This window comes from Neofelis nebulosa, chromosome 4, assembly GCF_028018385.1.
Source record: "Neofelis nebulosa isolate mNeoNeb1 chromosome 4, mNeoNeb1.pri, whole genome shotgun sequence".
NCBI lineage: Eukaryota > Metazoa > Chordata > Mammalia > Carnivora > Felidae > Neofelis > Neofelis nebulosa.
In genome coordinates this window covers 70,385,296-70,404,865 of record NC_080785.1, presented here as the reverse complement: position 1 = coordinate 70,404,865, position 19,570 = coordinate 70,385,296, and the positions used below count along the sequence as shown (strand labels likewise).

The 19,570-nt window shown below is 41.9% G+C and overlaps 1 protein-coding gene across 6 annotated transcripts in view; it reads right to left on the bottom strand.

Annotated features, from left to right (window-relative positions):
* The window catches only part of SLC25A13 (solute carrier family 25 member 13), a 185,744-nt gene that overhangs the window by 114,788 nt on the left and 51,386 nt on the right, over positions 1–19,570 (bottom strand). For 5 of the 6 annotated variants that reach the window (XM_058725014.1, XM_058725013.1, XM_058725016.1 and 2 more), the window contains one exon: positions 1,273–1,388. The exons of the other annotated variant lie outside the window; for it this stretch is intronic. In XM_058725014.1, coding sequence (XP_058580997.1) covers positions 1,273–1,388 — 116 coding nt within the window. The remainder of the gene's footprint in view (positions 1–1,272; positions 1,389–19,570) is intronic. 6 annotated transcript variants of the gene reach the window in all.

Genomic DNA, 19,570 nt, shown 5'->3' with positions numbered 1-19,570 from the left:
TCAGAGACGAAAGAGGCAGAGCTAGAAGTAGGTGAGTCTCTCCAATTCCTGAACCATTCTGAAATAGATGGTACTCTACTATACCATCTGTATTTTCCTCCCATCTGTGCATTTCTCCCATCAAGTAAAACAATCTGTCAAGTAAGACAAGCCCAAGAAGTCTAAATGGATTAGAAACTATGAAAAAAGACATTTCAATTTTTTTTTAACATTTATTTATTTTTGAGACAGAGAGAGACAGAGCATGAACAGGGGAGGGGCAGAAAAAGAGGGAGACACAGAATCGAAAGCAGGCTCCAGGCTCTGAGCCATCAGCCCAGAGCCCGATGCGGGGCTCGAACTCACAGACCGCGAGATCGTGACCTGAGCTGAAGTCGGACGCTTAACCGACTGAGCCACCCAGGTGCCCCGAAAAAAGACATTTCAAATAGGCACATGAGCTATCTCGACCCTTGAATGACCACTCCATAAGCCCTACAGGGCCCTTCCCCAGATGCAGGGCCATCTACAGCAGGTTCGCAGGCACAAACACCATATGCTGGATCCTACATGGTCCAAGGAAGACGTGGTACTTTCTGTCAACTCTATCTTTGGTGTAAAAAGTTTATTTTTGCACTTTTTAAAAACTGCAGTAAGCAGTTTATTTTTCATAAGGAACCTACCACTGTGCTGCCACTTCCTTTCTCCTAATACTTAAAAGACTTCTGGGTCTTCTGCAGCTCTGCAGCCGATCCCAGTGAGTTTGGTTCTGGCTTTTCAAAATAAAGAAGGGGGCAGCACAGCCACCACCACCAACCCGACTAAGGGGGTACGCACCGCTCAAAAGAACACTGCTCTGCGCATACTACCCTCAGCTGTCGTCCTGTGCAGGGCTCTGCACTCACGCTACCCCGTGGAGCTGAGGTCAGCACTCCAAGGACTGGGTGCACGGTACCTTCTGTTCAAGGGCAGTTTATGACTGCCTTCATCGTGCGGGTGGGAAGAACCACGGATCACGAAGAGAACCAACAGAAGTTCTGCCGCGTTCGCGCAGTCTACGACCCTGTGAAAAAGTCAGATGCACTCTCCCTCGCCTGAAAACTAAACCAGAACCCCTTTTTTTCCCCAACAAGAACGAGACCTGAACTGGAGCACCAAATTGTGGAGATATCTTTGCTCAATGGGATGTGCTGAACTTCTTAAAAGCCTTTCCGTACACTTCATTCGTGGGGGCAAAGAAATGCTCACTCAAGTGTGCACTTACTTCGGTGCACACACACTCACACCCCTTACCAAAAGTAACTTCTCCTTTGCCAGCTTTGTCAAATAGCTGAAAAGCCACCATGAACAAAGCATCCGGGGCACACAGGACAGATTCAAATGCTACGAATTCTTGAAAGGATATTAATCTGCAACATAAAACAAGCACAAAGCATAAAATCAGTAGCTTGCAGAAAATAAAAGCATACACAAATACACACTGAGGAAAAAAATTAAATGTCACTGTCAAAAAATTAAATTCAAACCTAAACATTTATAAACACTCAGCATTTCCTTTCATATACAGTGGACTGAAATAACAATGTACAGAATCTAAAGAACATGACAGGTTTGAATTATAATTTCAAATGTAAACTGTAGTAGCCAACAACATAGCATTTCTGTTTCAGGCAAATCATTGGACTCTAGAATTAAAGCTTATTTTAGATTAAGATGTGACTGTGTAGCAGCAAAACAGCACAGCTTTGTCATTCATTGATACCTTTATACACCATGTAAAAATGGTTCACAAAGATTCATTTATTGTCGATACCTACTGACCGCATGTGGATTCAACTAGGGATAATAGGGGTGATGGAATACAAACGGATATGAAATGTGATACCAAGGAACTTCTAGTCTAAGGCACATAACACTAGTCTAGATCTAGAAATAGTATAAAGGGAAGACCAACCTAAGACAGGGACCAATATGATAACAGAATTGCGGCAGGAAAGCAAAAAAAAAAGCTTTGTAGCAAAAATGGAATACAAGCTGGGCCTTGAAAAATGAGTGAAATTCAGGTGTATAGTAATGGGCACAGAAGGGCAGGCACTCCGTTGGGGGATGCTTACAGAAAAGCAGATGCAAGAAAGCTAGGGCGTGTACCAGGAAAATGGCAAGGAACTGCAGAGCACATGAAAGAAAAGATGGTGAAATGAGATTATAAGTGTCAGGCCAGAGATGGGCATGAAAACAAAAGAAGGGCCTGGTTTTTCTTCTCTAGGAAGCAAGCAGTTATTGAAAGTCTTTGATGGGCCGCCTGGGTGGCTCAGTCGGTTAAGTGTCCAACTTTGGCTCAGGTCATGATCCTGCGGTCCGTGAGTTTGAGTCCCACGTTGGGCTCTGTGCTGACAGCTCAGAGCCTGAAGCCTGCTTCAGATTATGTGTCTCCCTCTCTCTACCCCTTCCCCGCTCATGCTCTGTCTCTCTCTATGTCTCAAAAATAAGTAAACATTAAAAAAAAGAAAAGAAAAGAAAGAAAGTCTTTGAGCAAATCAAAGAAAGTCTTTGATTTGAACCAATCAAATCTGGTTGTTTGGAACAACATGACAAGTCACAGATGCTGTGCCTTCCAAGGAGTACATGCACCAACAAAAGCGTTTCCAGAAATGTTCTTTGTCACTATTTTGTATTTTAATTGTCCAAATATTCCAATGATACACTGAAATAGTCCAAGTTTCTGGAGGATATAGAGGGAGGAAGAAAACGGAAGCATTTTCCTATGTTTCTCAAAACAATTACTTCTAAGCATCTCATAGGGAGAACACATTTTTGTACAAAGTACATGTAACAAAGTTAGCTGTTTCCCAGAATGTCACCTGATTGTAATAATGTCACAAAGAAAGGAAAATCCTACGGAGTGTTCAATATACTATCGCTGTCATTCACCACCCAAAACACAACCTTCTGAATGCACGGAAACATTGGGGAACAGCAGGTGTTACAGAGGAATGCATGCCCAGAACACCTTCTCTACCATTCAGTCTGTCTCACTGAGAATCTATGTGCAAGCAAGGCTGGAGTTGGGCCTCAAGGAGCTCACAACCTACTAGGCGAGGGCAAGGCAGTCATGTGCACATATACCCACCAGAATGCACAAGCTGAGGGTCAAAGGTAAAAGAAGAAATAAAGTGTTAGGGGCATAAAAGGAGGAGCAATCCATTCTGCTACAAAACTGAGAAACACCTCATGGAAGTGTGGCCTTTCAAGAAGAGATTTTAAATGTGTGTTTGTTTTTGAGAAAGAGAGAGAGAGAGCGCATAGGGAGGGGCAGAGAGAGAGGGAGAGAGAGAATCCCAAGCAGGCTCCACGCTGTCAGCACGGAGCCTGAGGCAGGCCTCAAACCCACAAACCGTGTGATCATGACCTGAGCGAAGATCAAGAGTCGGACAGATGCTTAACCGACCGAGCCACCCAGGTGCCCCTAAAGAAGAAATTTTGAAGTTGAGAAGATCTTAGAGATCATCTACTTCAACCTCCTTATGTTACTTTTGAGGAAACCAGAAGTTAATGACTGTGTGACGGTGAAGCACTTGCGGCATTTGGGCCTAAACAGCAGGCGTCCTGGTCTCCGTATGACTGAGACAGAATTCCAGCTGGTAGGGGAAAGTGGAGAGAAGAGTGAAGGGCAGAGAGAGGTGGTTCCACACTGAGGAATAGAGCGGAGCAGAGAACAGAGGTGACAAGAAATGAGGTGTACTGTGGTTAAGGGAAGGCTGCACGTGTTGCCGACCTTGCATCTAACAGGTCGTGAGGAGTGAAGAGTGGCTTGAGCTGTAACGCTGACCACCTGAGCAGGGCCTTAAAGGCCACCTTACAAAATCTTGACTTTTTTGTAAACAGTGAGAAGTCACTGAAGGCTTTGGGAGTTAATAAATACCAAGTTCATATCACAGAAAAGGAATTGGTGTGGAAGATGAATTTCACAGAGGACAAAGACGAGATGCAGGGAGACAGCCTACGAGCTGGGGACAGCAGGGGTGTAAGCCAGAGCTACCATACCAAGACTGAAAAGAGAGGAAAGGCTAGAGAAATGCAGTTGAGGCAGAAATGACAAAACTTCGTGGTGACTGGATGTTGGAGGCTGAGGGCCAGGGAAGAGGTCTAGCTACTCCCAAGACCTCCAACCTGGATAACTGAGTGAGACGATGATACCACCACCAAAGGTAAAGAAGAAGAGAAAAAAATGAAAAAGAGAGAAGGGACTGTGAGCCAGTAAGACCAAATCTGACCATGTTGCATTTGAGGTACCAGTGGGACACTGAACATGGTGTCCAGCAGGAAACCAAAAGGACCGGCGTGAAACTCGGGACAGGAGCTGACAGGAGTTGAACCCCACCACTCAAAATTCATGAAGAAGTCCTAACCCCCCGAACCTCAGAATATGCCTTTGCTTGGACGTAGGGTTGTTGCAAATGCAATGAGCGAAGATGAGCTCATACTGGAAGAGGGTGGGCACCTAGTCAGTATGACTGAAGTCCACATAAAAAAGGGAGATGTGGACACAGACACGCACACAGGAAAAACACCATGTGAAGATAAAGGGGCAGTGAGCAGATGCTTCTACAAACCAAGGAATACCAGAGATTTCCAACAAACCATTAGACGCTAGGGGATAGGCATGCAACAGCTAGATGCTCCCTCACGGCCCTGGCAAGAAACCACGCTTGCTGACACCCTGGATCCCAGCCTCAGAACTGTGACACAGTAAATGTACTACTGTGTTTTAAGTCATCTCATTTGTGGTACTTTGTTACAGCAGCCCTAGAGAACCAACACAGGGGCCAAGATTGGAAACACAGATCTGGGAGGTTTTAAACAAAGGCTACTTAAGGCTGTGAATGAAACTGTCCAGAAGCATCTCCATCCGGAGGCACACTCAGCATCCTCTACGACGCGGCCGCAGCAGAGAGGGGAAGGTGTCTCTGGGCTACTTGCTTCTCACCGCCACTCCAACCCCAGGGCTCCTCCGAGCAGGTACCAACAACCACACAGCCACAGTGCTCCCCAGTTTAACTTGCTGGCAGTTTGTCAAGGCAGAAAACAATCCTATTTGCTCAATTATCCTTGCACAGACGTTAGGTTAATTAAAAACGAATTGAGCAGTGTGTTCTCCAGAAAAGAGGCACTTTTTTTTTTTTTTTAATTTAATGGTCTGAAGAAAGAAAGGCTTAAATACAATAAAAAGAGCATCTTTCCTCTCTCTAAATGGTTTGAGAAACCTGAACATTATCTATGTGGGTGAACAAATCCTTGTCTGGCAGTGTCAATGTGGTTTCATAACCATATCTGGCCAATGAATACTCTGGTATTTTAGGCATGTTACAGATACCAAAAAGGTATGTAATTTGGTAATCCTGTTAGATACAAGTATTACACATCTATGTAGGAGGTATACAGATGAACCATGAAATCATAATGTCTTACCATTCAGCAAGATCATTTTGGATTTTCAAGGTAATCTGACTAGAAGGCTATCAGAATAATTACATAGTACTATATATTCATTTGCAGCATGCTATTTAAACACACACACACATGCACACACATATTTCATATAAACAGTACTTCGGTCTTGCTTTACAGATTTAATGGGTATTAGCGTAAATTACAACAAAGAATACAAGCTTAATCAAGTTCAGACCTGGCTGGTGAGCTCACTTGGTTCCTTTTCCACCCAAAACTTCTCTGACAACACCAGATGCCCTCAAAAATAAATCACACAACTTTGATGACCGTGGTTCCATGACTGTGTCCGTGGGACAGTGTCTGACACCAGTGTTCACCTGCAGCAACTGATAGTGCGACGTGGGTCAGCGAAGAGAAGCAAACCCACAAGTCACTTTTTTCACAGGCCTACAACCACTCAGATGAGGGAGGAGTAGGTTTCTACTCCATTTCCTGGCTCCAGAGATTTTTTTAAGTAAGTCGTTTTGTGTTCAAACCACTAGAGCCATCATTCTCTTTACTCTAAAGCCATTTTTAACAGCAGCAACTTTACAACTCCTTCAAAGTCCAGGTAAAGTAGCCCAAACACCACATACTACAACCAAATACAGAGCCAAGGAGAAGAGGGATTAAGAGTAGACTGCATCAGTACGCTGTGCTTAGGGCTGTGTAAGACGACACAACTATACACACAGAAAGATACTAGAAGGACACGTACCAAAATGATGCCTGAGTGTCCTTACAGTGGCATAACTTTAGGTCTCCTCCTCTCAGCTTTGCAAGGAATAGCTCTCAGCCTGAAGACACTTAAAATATAGAGAATACCATGATATTATGGGGAAAAGTGGCAAGTAACAGAAGCGGAGATAAATTACTTAGCAATTCAGAGGAAGGAGAGATTATTATCACACTGAGAGGAAAGTGATGGAGAATGTCAGTAAAATCACATGATATCAGAGGGAAGATATGACCAAGTGGACATGTACCTTTGGTCTTGCAGGAGATGTAAGACGGGCTAGAGGAGAGATGGGAGGTGGGAGAAGGACAGGCTGGCAACTGCAATGAGGCATCAGTGCCTCCTCTATGTGCTGAGCAGAGGCTAGTACTGGGAATACACGGGGGAAAAGTGCACCCCCTGCCCCCCAAGAACTGATGGCCCAGGGGGCAGATGGCAAGCCAGGAACCAAGGAAGGAGGGCTGGAGGGAAGAGCCACTAGAAGTGCAAGATCACTGGGGTAAGGGCAGGTGCAGTGGTGCTTAGTAACATGACTTTGTGCTTCAAACCATAATCTGGCAGTGCTGGAAGGAGAAGAGTGTGCAGTTGGGGAGACATGTTGGTTGAACCCAGGGAAGAACCATGAAGACCTAAAGGGAAGGAAGGGCTCCTTACTACTAGGGCATGCGAGTATATGGTGCCACACCCTCAGGACAGGGCAATCTGACAACACTGCAACAGTCTTAAAAACGCCCACACTCTTTGACCCCACAAATGAAGGTGTACAAACTTATGTACAGGGATGTCCAAGTGGCATTGTTGACAGTGCAAAAAGTGAAAACAACCTCAATATGCAAAAATATGTGACTGATTACATAAAGGAACATCCATATATAGAATACTATCCAACCACTATAATTGCTACATACACAAATTCACATTAGGTAAAAAATTGGTTATACAAATGTATCTAAAAAACAATCCCATTTTGTTAAAAATGGACAAAAAGAATACTTTATACACATACACAAAAGTGTGAAGGATGTATGCCAAAGTATTAACAGTGGTTCTCTCTAGGTAGTTAAAATATTAGAAATTTAGGGTTTTTCTCTTTTTGCTTGCCCATATTTTCTACTCTTTTCAGTAATACACATACTGAATTACTTTTGTAATAAGAGAAAAATTAAAATTTATATGGAACCAAACATCAAGGATTTAATACACTTAGGTAGTGGCAAAAGGCCTGAATAAGGGATGGGGGTGTTAGGAGGGGGGTACTGAAAAAAGAAACAAATGATGGAAAGAGTCACACTAACTGGCCATCTGAGGTGGACAACCTCCAGTTTCTCTCTTCCTCCTGCTGTTGCTTATTCTCACTCAGCAGCAGCTTATGCCCCATGCAGTCCCTTTCATCTCCTGCCTGGCTCCCACCTCCAGGCCAACTCTGTGGCTAGGAAAATTTAAGCAACTGCACATAAGGATCTGATCTGTTCAGCTTTCAGGAAGTTTGGATGTAGACAATGCACCATATCAAAATCCAATTACCACTTTTACTTAAGGTTCCTAACCACAAGAGTGTTTCGCAAGAATAACTTCTCCTTATAACCCTCTTCCGTGTGTTACAACAGAAGCCAAACGATTGTCCAGGATTAATGGCAGAGATAAAAGTAAAATCGAACTCCAAAAACTGGGTCCCAACCACCAGACCACCCAGGTTCAAGTATCTGAGAATGTTGAGGGGGGGGAAAAAAAACAAACACAGAACTCGGCTTTCCTGAGATCTCCAGTTGAGCAAAAGAGTTTTGGCCTCTATCATTTTAACATCTTTAATAGCTTTGGGGGTTTTCCACCTCCTTCTCTCCCTCCCAAATGCCTTGCAAATATACATTGTTCAGGCCACCAAGCAAATATGTTCCCTGCACCTTCTATATACCAGGCAAGCCCCTAGGCACTAAGGACACCATGAAAATGAAGAAGATGGACAGAATCCACATCTCAAGGATTTCCACTGTAGTGGAGAAGGCAGGCAATGAGCACAAATATACATACGTAAAAATAAGATGATTCATAATCAGCTGACTTCTGTGTAGAAGATAAAAGAAATGCTTTAAAGCAGTGCTTCTCAGCCCCAGAGAGCCTATTTAATTGGTCTTAGGAGGGACCTGAGCATTTTTTTTTTTTTTCAACCTTCCCAAGTATAGCCAAGCTTGAGAATGATATGGATGGGACATGGGCTGTCTGCCTATGTGGCCGGCAAATGCCTCTTGGGAGATGGCAGTAAGTCTCAATGATGAGGAGAAAGCACTGGGAAGATATGGAGCAAGAGTATTTAGGACAGAAGAACCTCGGTGAGAGGCTAGCCCTAAGACAGGCCAACCTTGGCAAGACCCATGGGGCAGGGAGCCACTAGAGGGCTGGAGACAGGAGAGGAGGGAAGCTGAAGGGAGACGGGGATGAGGGAGTACGTTAAGCATACGAGGCTATGTGGATTTCAATGCAAGCATGCATGGGGGACAGCCACTGTTGGAGGGCTTTATGCCCAGCAGTGATGGGACTGCATGGAAAGAACACTCAGGATACTGAGGAACACGGATTGCAGGGAGAAGAAGTGAGCCCAGTCCCCAGTGGCTGCAGCAGGCTAGGCCTAAAGCTTAGCAGGAGAGAGAACAGAATGGAAAGGGTTCAAATCCAGGCTCTGTCCAAGAAGTCACAGCACACAACTTATAAAGCCCAGGGGCAAATCAGGCACCACCACCCCCACCCCCCTCCCCACCCCGGAAGCCCAGTGGCCTGTGGATGCAGAGATTATGGCAACCAGAGGCACAAACTCTGAGGCCCTGTAGTTACAGAGAATATGAAAACTACTAGTTAGGCAGATGATGGATTTTACGTCCTAACATCATCAGTAGTAAAGTGGAAAAAGGCCCAAGTTCTACTTCTTCCTTTGCCTAAGTGGCTGAATGATCTTGCTGGACAAGTTGGAGCAGATCTCCTCTCCTGATCTATGAGGGAGGATCTATCCAATGCATTTCAGTCTACTATCCCATTTTCTTCCAGCACTGGCCTTGGCATTGCCAGGAGTATATGTGTCCAGAGGCCAGCTGGGCTCCTCAGCTCTACATGCACTTGGGTTCAAACCTCACTGCAGCATTTGCCAAGGGGCTATTTAAATTCATTGGCTCCAATGAAATCTGGCTGACTGAATATTGTTCAAACAAGCATGCTACTGCCTGGCTTTGAAAACCTATTAAAGATTTTATTAGCAACTTTACTGTATTGTTATCACAAGTTTAGCCTATAAATATCACCTCTGCATAGATCACTGCCTCCATATTGCCAAACGTAGATAAATATCATAGGCCCTCCCTTGTAATTGTGACCTTGACTCAGTAAGTGATAAGCCCATACTTCCAGATCTACCTATCTGTCCACGCCTTGCAGTTCACTCCAAACAGCGCTGGGCTACCCAAAGCTGCCTGTGCCAACTACTGGGACTTATAGAGGGCATTCTTATACCTCCAACATCTCCTTCCTTATCAGAGGGATCAAACATATTTAACAGGTATGACTCACCCCCATTCTACTTTTTGTTAATAGTTCACTGAACTACACACTCAAAAATGTCTCTCACCTATACACATTCTATACCCCATTCCTTCTTCTCCTCTTTGTTAAATACTACTATTCACTCCCCAATGACCTCAGGAGAATATGTCATGTCCTGTCACCTCTCCAACCTTTTAAACCTTGAGTCATAAAAAAGTTCTGATCACGGCCAATGCCCACAAGAGTAGTACTGGATCAAGGAAAAGAATGCCCCCAGAGACAAATCATGTTCTCTATCCTTGTAAGGCTCTAGACAAATATCCTGTTCATTCTTAAATGCTAATAAGCATTGGGGCGGGGGGGACCTAAAAAGCTATCTTATATGACATTGTTTCCATTTTGTCTAATAACCAATATTGACAGAATTTAATAATGTGCACAGCATAAATATCCTGTATCTTAATTACATCATGGGGTATACAGCATTTTGAGATCTACCCAAAGATTCGTATTTCTTTTAAAAGGATAAGTGTATTAAGTTTAAAAAAAAAAACATAAACAAGTCATTTTAAATTGGAGGTTGCCTTAAAGGAGGAAAAGAATTAAAAGGGAATAGAAAGACCACTCGTTTAAAAGAAAAAAAGGGAGAGGGCACCTGGGTGGCTCAGTTGGTTGAGCGTCAGACTTTGGCTCAGGTCATGATCTCGTGGTCCATGAGTTTGAGCCCCGCGTCGGGCTCTGTGATGACAGCTCAGAGCCTGGAGGCTCCTTCGGATTCTGTGTGTGTCTCTCTCTCCCTCTACCCCTCCCCCACTCATGCTCTGCCTCTGTCTCAAAAATCAATAAACATTAAAAAAAAATTTTTTTAGAGGGAGGGGGGGAAGTAGTTTTAAACCACAATGGAAAATTCACTTAGGTAAGCAAAATAGATTGAAAATATATTTATATTTCCTAGATCTTCCTTTGTTCTTCTAAGGCTGGATGAGAAGGCTTCAGCTTCATTAACATGCTAAATGAAGAAGGACAATGGGGATATAAGCTTTAGGTAAGAAATCAGGACCTGAAATGCGAGTGGGCACCAAATTTGTTCACTAGCATTTTTTAAGTGACCGCTATACACACTGGCTATCACTCTGCATAAAGCAGCAGGTTAGTTGTTTGGTTGCCACGGAGTAACCAGGTGGTTTAAACGCTTCCAGTAGAGCACACACTGTGGAACCCTTTACTTATCTGACTTGAGTCTTCAGTTTGATTGTTCCTTTGGTTCAGAGCTGAAAAGCACAAAAGGTACCTTCCACTCAAGAGATTGTGTGAGTACTTAAAAAGCCCGGAAGACAGGCTGAAGAACAGAATTTTCTTATGAACGCTTTTAGCAGATGCCCATATTAACTATGGGTGTTTCTCTGCTTATATAGCATTTGAAAACACCAAATATCGACTGAGTTAAATGATTTTTTAATTGGGACACAACGCCTCTCTCAGTGTACTCTTCTGCATCTTTGAAGCCAGGTAATGATGATTACAGTGATGTCTGAAAACAAATAAGCACCTAAGCACAGACACACGGGAAGTGACAAGAGCAAATGTGCTACTTTCTTGCGTCTGCCAACGACAATTCCTGGTTCATCTATTAAAAAAAATAATAAAAAATAAGCAGTAAACTAAATTTTTACAAAACACATGAAATTGAGTTTTACTGTTCCTTTTCAGGGAACATTATCGATTACTCAGAAGTATTTTAACTTTTTTTTCCCTTCAACTGTAAGTCTTACATTATGGATACACACGAAAACCTTCTTCGATGTGATGACATAAGCGTTTGGCAAAGCAAAAATTAAGTGACTGAAATAGCCTTTATCATATTTTAAGAAATAAAATTATTCATGCTGTGGGCAAGAAGAAATAAAGTACACAGGCTTGAGCCCAAATATCACACACACAAAAAAGCCAACATTAATATTTGCTGTGCCAGCTGAATTCAAATTAACCCAATTTTACATGTTAATTAAACCAGCTATTTTCTTCTTATTGTATTTTTGCTTCTTAAATAGTAGAGTCTACAAGTGATTCCCAACAGACTTGTTCCAACAACAATGACGTATTCATTTACTTCTATTATGACCGTACAATACAGTAACTGAGCAGTAATTTTTCACAGTCAATTACATGTGTGGCTCTTTATGCTTAAAGATGCTGAAATAATGTGAACTATAGAGCCATATGCCTGCATCTTTAGTGTGCCTGAGGCAGTTGCCTGGGTAACACATTTTCTCTTCGGTTTAGCATAACCCTTCATTGAATATCATTAGGTGTCATTAAATAGCAAACATTAACATGAACTTCAATACACTACTTAGATAGAGTCATTTTACCCATGTAAACAAGTGCTCCATCATTTATAAGAAGCTTAAAATAGATTATGATTTTCTGTATTTAAGACGACGAAAAAGAAAAAAACAATGCCCACGTGTTGATTCCAAATTGAATTTGCAGAAATTTCTGATAACATAGGAGAATTCAGACCAAGTTTCAGGGATAACACTTCTTATAATATTCAATGTAAGCAAAGAAGGATTGTGTTTTTTACTCAAAGTTTACTTTAAATTTACTCAAAGTTGCAAAATAATTCCAGCACTTGCATCTCAGATCATAAGACTTTTACTGTTTTCTGACAAGGTGGGGAGAAGACACCCCACCATAAATTTAGAGGATAAGGTACTTAAAAATCAAGGCATGTAGCAATAAATAGAAAGTATGGGAGACATTATGCATTATCTAAAATATCTTAAATATTGAAAAGTTACTAATGTGTTCCATAGCTCGGATATGGCAATATGCAGTTTATACAGAGTTTTTCAGAGCCAACGGCTTCCATCAAGAGTAGCCACCATCCCCAATAATCTGCATCAGCCCTCCATCCTATGCCACTCCGCACAAACACCCATGTCTAAGAAACACAATGTGCGGGGCGCCTGGGTGCCTCAGTCGATTAAGTGTCCAACTTTGGCTCAGGTCATGATCTCACAACTGGTGAGTTCGAGCCCTATACTGGGCTCTCTACTGTCAGCACAGAGCCCACTACAGATCCTCTGCACCCCTCATCGCCCCCCCACCCGCCACTCACACATGCTCTCTCTCTCAAAAATAAACATTAAAAAAAAAGCAAAACAATGCGCTTGCTTTACAAACACAGTCTCCACACTTAGAACTTCCCCACACACCTTTCCGTTCCAAAACAGCAGACTTCTGATTTTTCTGAGGCATGCGGTAATTCTATGTAAGTCTAAAATTTCAGTCAAAAAGCAATTACAGTTTGTCCTCTATCACCTGCATTACAAAGGGCCTCCAAATATTCAATGTTAATTTTAAAGGGCATGCACAAAATGGAAACAAGTCATCAAAGGGCACAGCCATCTCCGATATACTTTCTCACCTTTCCCAGTATAGGAGGAAGGCAGGCTTCAAAGGCCTGGAAAGGAAGTAGGGGATGGGGTTCAAGACCGACCAGGGTGGAGATCAAGAGTGTTCAAGGCTCAGGAGTGAGCTGCAAAGCTGTCAGGTCAACCTAAGAGTACCTAAAAAGAAAGCTCTGCCAAGAACAAATGAGTTCTTGGTAATGGGGATGGAGATCCCAGATACAACTAGGATTATGAGCTGAGATCTTTTTTTTCTCCCTCCCACATCTGTTTTCTAATCCACAACAAGGAAGAAATGGCCACACAAAATGCAATGACTTAGCCTCAGGTACCAAGCTTCCCCTTCCACTATTCCACGAATATTCATGTAGCTGCTTGAATAAAATCTTAATCACCATGTTCAGTCCACGGGCTGAGATGTGGTCAGAAAACACACACACACACACACACACACACACACACACATATATATACGATATTATATCAAATAATATATGAGCACCAAATGAGCTCCAAATGGTGCTCATCAAATATATATATATATATATATATATATATATATATATATATATATATTTGATATTAAATGTATATTCCATTTTCGTTTTAGCACTCTGCTCTAAAATGAGGTAAATCATGAGAAACAAATTGATAGCCCCAATCAATCTTTAAGTCGAACATTTCCAAGGATATACTGGGATCAGCAGAGATTCAGTCACATCACTGAAGCCTCTATGAGAATTTATGTTCTTAATGATTATCTAAGACACTCTAGGGTTTCAAATAAAATTTTTAAATTAAAACTAAATTGTATAAACTGCCATTATTGCAAAAAGTAGCCTGATCACTTCAGAAATGTTACTGAGAATTGAAACAAAAATTGATTTCTGCTCCTAACAGTTGAAGTGATGTTTCTGGATTTTACCCCCAAATCCACAATATACAAAATGCTATTTCCATCCTTATCCCCAGTAAAGATTAATTAAAATTCTACTACATGAACAAAATTTGCTTGCCTAAGAACTGGTAAAGGTCTAGAAAAGAAAAAAGAAGTTTTTCATATTTAATTGTATTTTGCTACACAAATAAACACGAACAAAATATAATGAATTCACCTGCTAACACAGGCCACCCACAAATGTAGATTCTCATGAAAAGAACCAAAAGCATTTATTATAACTGCTTGAGCCTGGTCTACATAGGTTTACATTTTATTTTATTCTCTGGAAGAACCTATATAAATGTTGAAAACAGGTAAGAAAGGAAAAATTTTCTGCCCATCAGGTTGCCCCATCCTATTCCACACTATCTCTGTATTCATTAACAAGTCCTATTTCTAAAGGTCTCCTCACAATACCAAGCTTTTTTAAAAGCAGACAATTACAACACAGAATAGCGATTGTAAAGAGTAATCAAAATTAGAAACTGTTGGGAGTACTTTTTGCAAAAGCAAATTAAGCTATAAGACTTTTGAGGCGCTTTTGCTTTTTCTGGCTATAATTATTGCTAATTGTGGAAAAGCAACATCAGCGCTTTAATGCTTTTTCCTTCAGTAAGCTGGTGACTGTTTTACTTCCTGACTTCAAAAAAACACACAAAAAAACAAAAACTGTAAGAAGAAAGCAAGCACTGGTCAGGACATCATAAAAGGCATAGAAAGAGGGTTTCGATATGAATTACACATTCCTCAGATACTTTCAAAAAGGGTTTTCTCCCATGGAAATGCAACACCCTTAGTGAATTTAAAAATTATATTCTACATCAATAACCAGAAGGATAATGTGAATTAAAATGCATTAAGAGGTAACACAGGACTATATTTCTTTAACTCTACTGCAGAACATCTGAACTCACCAGACCATAAACACGGAGAAGGGCAGGGGACAGAGCTGAATGGACCAGAGGGGACGGCAGGCAGTGAACACTGAGGCCTTCACAAGGTGCTGAAGGGCAGGGTAGGAGTCTAAAAAGGATCACGAACCTAATCCTATGAGTGGTTTTCTCGATACGAAGAATTCCTCAGAGCAATTTTACAAAAACTAGAATGACCCCAGACTATGGTGGCACCAGCCTATTTAGAGAAGATAAAAGTGAAGACAGGAGAAGATAAAAGATTTGCTAAAAATTTCAGCACCTGTTACAGAGACAGCCTGCATAAAATGTTAGTGTTCCTAGGAGAAAAAGGACAACCAGGGATTTTAACATGCTGAATTTCAATACAGAACCAAAAAGAGAACCTGAGAATCTCATCCCCTCATCATCTCAATGCTAATATGTCATACACTCATGGCACTTTATGTGTCCAATCCATTCAGAGTCATTCAAAACATATTGATGGAGTGCTACCATGGGCCAACCCACTGTCCTATGATCTGCAGAGTCAGCAGTGAACAAAACAGACAAATATAAATATCCCCGCCTTCCTGGAGCTTACAGGCAAGTGTGTGCCAGAAGGTGGAGAGGGAGATAATAAAACAATAAATAAAATCCTTATGAAGGAAAAGGCATGGTGGGGGTACAACTTAAAATAGTATGCGCAGGGAAAAACTCCCTAAGGAAGTGTTATCAGAGCAAAGACCTAAAGGAAATGAGTGAGCTTCCTGAGGGAAGAAAAAGTGCAAAGGCCCTGAGGTAAGACTAATCATGTTGTGCTCAAGGTGCATCAAGATCAATAAAGGGGTTGGGACAAAGTATTAGGAGGAAGAACAGAAGCAGATGAAGTAGGGGGGAAGGGAAGGAAAGTGGCCACTGCTAGGCCTCACTGGCCACAGTAAGGACTCGGGCTTTTGCTCTGAGTGACATGGAGAGCCAGAGAGTGCCATGATCCAACTTAGGTATGAACGGGATCACTCTGGTTTCTGTGCTGAACAGACTGAAGGAAATCTAGAAGCAGGGAGATCTGTTAAGAGGCTATGACAATAATCTGAGTGAGAGATGATCTTGCCTTAGACGATGATACTAGCAGCACAGAAGGAAAGAAATGGTCACATTCTGGATATCCTGTAACTGTCTGCCACAATGCTACAAATGGAATTAAAAAAAAAAAAAAAACCTAACTCATGTGAAATGCAGGGTCACACTGGGAGCTCGATTATTCACTAGCAATCAATCTAAAGAACTAGCCAACTGGGGGCCACATGCCATTCACCAGTTGCACAGAATCACTATGGAGTGAGTTAATGAAGAGTTTTAGTTTTTTCTCTCTTTTTTTTCTCTTTTTGGTGCTCATGTAATACAGTTTTCTTTTTGAAAATTTACACTTAGATGAGCTTGAAGAAAAGAGAAAAGTGAAGCTGAACTTCAGTGGTATGTACCTTTGCTTCCCTGCTGCAGCTTTTACGCATCTTCACCAGCAGCTGGTGCATCACTATCTTTCCCAGTGCGGGTTACATGGGCTCTTTGTTAGCAACCTACCAGATGCGTCTTCTACTAAGCACCTCCCCTCAAGGGATGCTCCGGTAAGGGAGCCTCAAATCATCAGCCCTCCAGAGAGGACCATAGCAGTTATGAACTTGGAGTCGGACACTTGTTATAATTTGTCTCCTCTGCCTTTAAGGAAACAAGACAAAGCAACTGAGCTTGTCTTGGAGTTTGCCTTTGGACCTTCTCTCATTTTTCGGACTTGCCCCACACTTCTACTAGGTCTTTGGCTTTCTTGGTCAACTTTCTGGCACCTTCCTTTTTCGTACTGTCTATATTGGTATCGTGAAACCTGAGAAGCAGCTGATATTAGTCACCATGCTAAGAAATTGGACAGAAGGAGTTTTACCATATTTTGAGGGTAAAGCCAAGTAGATCTGACGAAAGACTAAATGTGAAGTGTGAGAGGAAAAGGAGGAAGCAAGGATGTCTCCAGGGTTTGGGACCTGAGCAACTGTGAGATAGAACGTCCTGAGACAGCAAATAAGAAAGGAAGAATGCTTTTGGAGAAAAGAACCGGGAATCCAGTTTAGGACACTTGAGGTTTCCAAAGTCCTGCTAAACATGCAAATGGAAATCTCAAGGAAGCAGCTGAACAGAGAGGACTGTGGAGTTCAACCGGGAAGAGAGGGCTACAGATATAAAAGCAAAAGTTATGGACTATTTAGAACCATGAGATAAGGGAAATGAGATCACCAAGAAGTGTGAGAAGAAACAAGAAGTCCCAAGGACTGAGCTCTGAGAATGGGAGATGAGGAAGTATCTGAAAACAGGGCTCAGAAAGAATAATCAGGGAGGCAAGAGAATGGGATGGGTGTCCCGAAAGCAGTATTTCCAGAAGGTGTGAGGGAGAAAATATGTTAACCTGAAGAGGAATATTATCACTGGATTTTGTTATGCAGATCTGTGATAGAACAGAAAAAATAGAGAGACAGATCCCTGCCCCTTTTTCCTGGCACAGAGCTCCTAACCCCCTTGGGACTTCCTGGGTGACAGCAGTGTCTTTGTTCTAGTTAAGATGACTCTGGGTGGGTTCCTGAATAGGGGCTGGTCACCGAAAAAAGCAAGCCGTGATGACAGCTTGGAATTTTCAGCTCATCCCCCATTCTCTAGAGAGGACAGAGGTGCTAGAAATGGGTGAAGCCTCCATAAAAATCCCAAAAGGGCTCAGACAGCTTCCAGATTGGTGAACATGTGGCAGCTCTGGGGGAGGGCATGGAATCTCCATACCCACTGCCCCATACCATGCCTATGCATCTCTTCCATCTAGATGGCCATCTGCATCCTTTATCATATCCCATTTTTTAATTTGTTTTAAAATTTTTTTAAGTTTATTTATTTTGAGAGACAGACAGAGACAGAGTGATCAGGGGAGGGACAGAGAGAGAGGGAAAGGGAGAAAGTGAGAGAGAATCCCTAACAGGCTCCGTACCTCAGCATGGAGCCTGACATGGTGCTCGAACTCACGAACTGTGAAATATGCCTTGAGCTGAAATCGAGGCAGGCGCTTAACTAACGGAGCCACCCAGGTGCCCCTTTTATCATATCCTTTTATAAAAACCTGGTAAACAGCAAATCGTTTTCCGGAGTTCTGGGAGCCACTCTAGCTAATTACCAAACTCAAGGTGGGGGTCATAAGAACCTCTGATTTATGGGTGATCAGTGAACAACTTGGACTTTGCAACTGGTATCCAAAGTGAAACCAGAGGGAGGTGGTCTTGTGAGACTGAGCCCTCAACCCATAGGATCTGATGTTATCTCTTCTAACGGAAGAGAGGAGATAGGGTGAAGGAGGCAGACATCTTAAGTCAGATTTCTGAGTATACCTTGCTTTTGTCAATACAGCTTTGACTTGGGAAACATGTTTTACATATTCAAAAATTAAATTAACTCTAAAAGAAAAAAAGCAATCCCTAAAAATTGAAGACAAACTGAAACGAATGAACCTAACCATATATCTAGTTGGTGGCCAACCCACACAGAGGAATGAATTGTTTCAAATAACTTTAGAATACAGTCTTTCTACTGTAAGTAATTAGTGAGACACATTCTATGCACAAACAGAGCTGAAAAGAATCTTAAACTTCATTCAATATCTGTTAGCAGCAATACTGGTGTTATTAATAGTTTTGAATGTAACCTACATATTGCAAATAGGTAATTCCATGAATGTTGCCGGTAGCCAAGAGTTTTTCAATGAAAGAGTAGAGAGATGATAGAGAAATTGAATAAAATACTTTGAATTTAATTTTGTCAATTGTTTAACTCTGAGTTAGAGTTAAACCAAATACTTTGAATAAAAATACTTTGAATTTAATTTTGTCAGTTGTTTAACTCTGAGTTAGAAATGCCAGTGTGGACTGAAAACTTTTCCCCCATTAGCCACTGGAAAGGCCTCAAAGCAATGGCAACCCAAAAGAAGCACATGTGATACCTACAGTGTGGTCTCTAAATACAAGTGCCCATTAAAAAGAATAAAGACTCCATGAAGAGTGGACAATTCCAGGTCCAGAGCAGGAAGTCCATAAAACAACATTCTGCTTTGCCAGGAAGCAAGTAAGCTATCAAATACAAATGGATCCTACCAAAAAGGGCTAAGGAGAAAATATAAATGGGCCCCCACTTGCCAAAATGAGATAAATATGATTCTTCCCTAAAGTCCAGACCCAAACATCTAACAGCCTAGCTCTCCGCGTGTATGTGTAACAAGCACATCAATACTGACACGTTCTACAGAAGTCTTGAGGCCAATCTAGCAAGAACACCCAAAAATTCAACCACTTCTTACCATCTCCACAACTGGCACTCTAAGCCTGCCATCTTTTGCCTTCTTCCACTCTTGCCCATTTCATTCTATTCCCCATAAATCAGCTAGGGAGATCCTTTCAACATTTAATTCACATCATGTCAGTTCCATGCTCAAACTCTCCAATGACCTCTACTACACTTGGAATAAAATTGTACAAGATCTAATAAAATCTGGCCCTGGATACCTTTTTGGCTT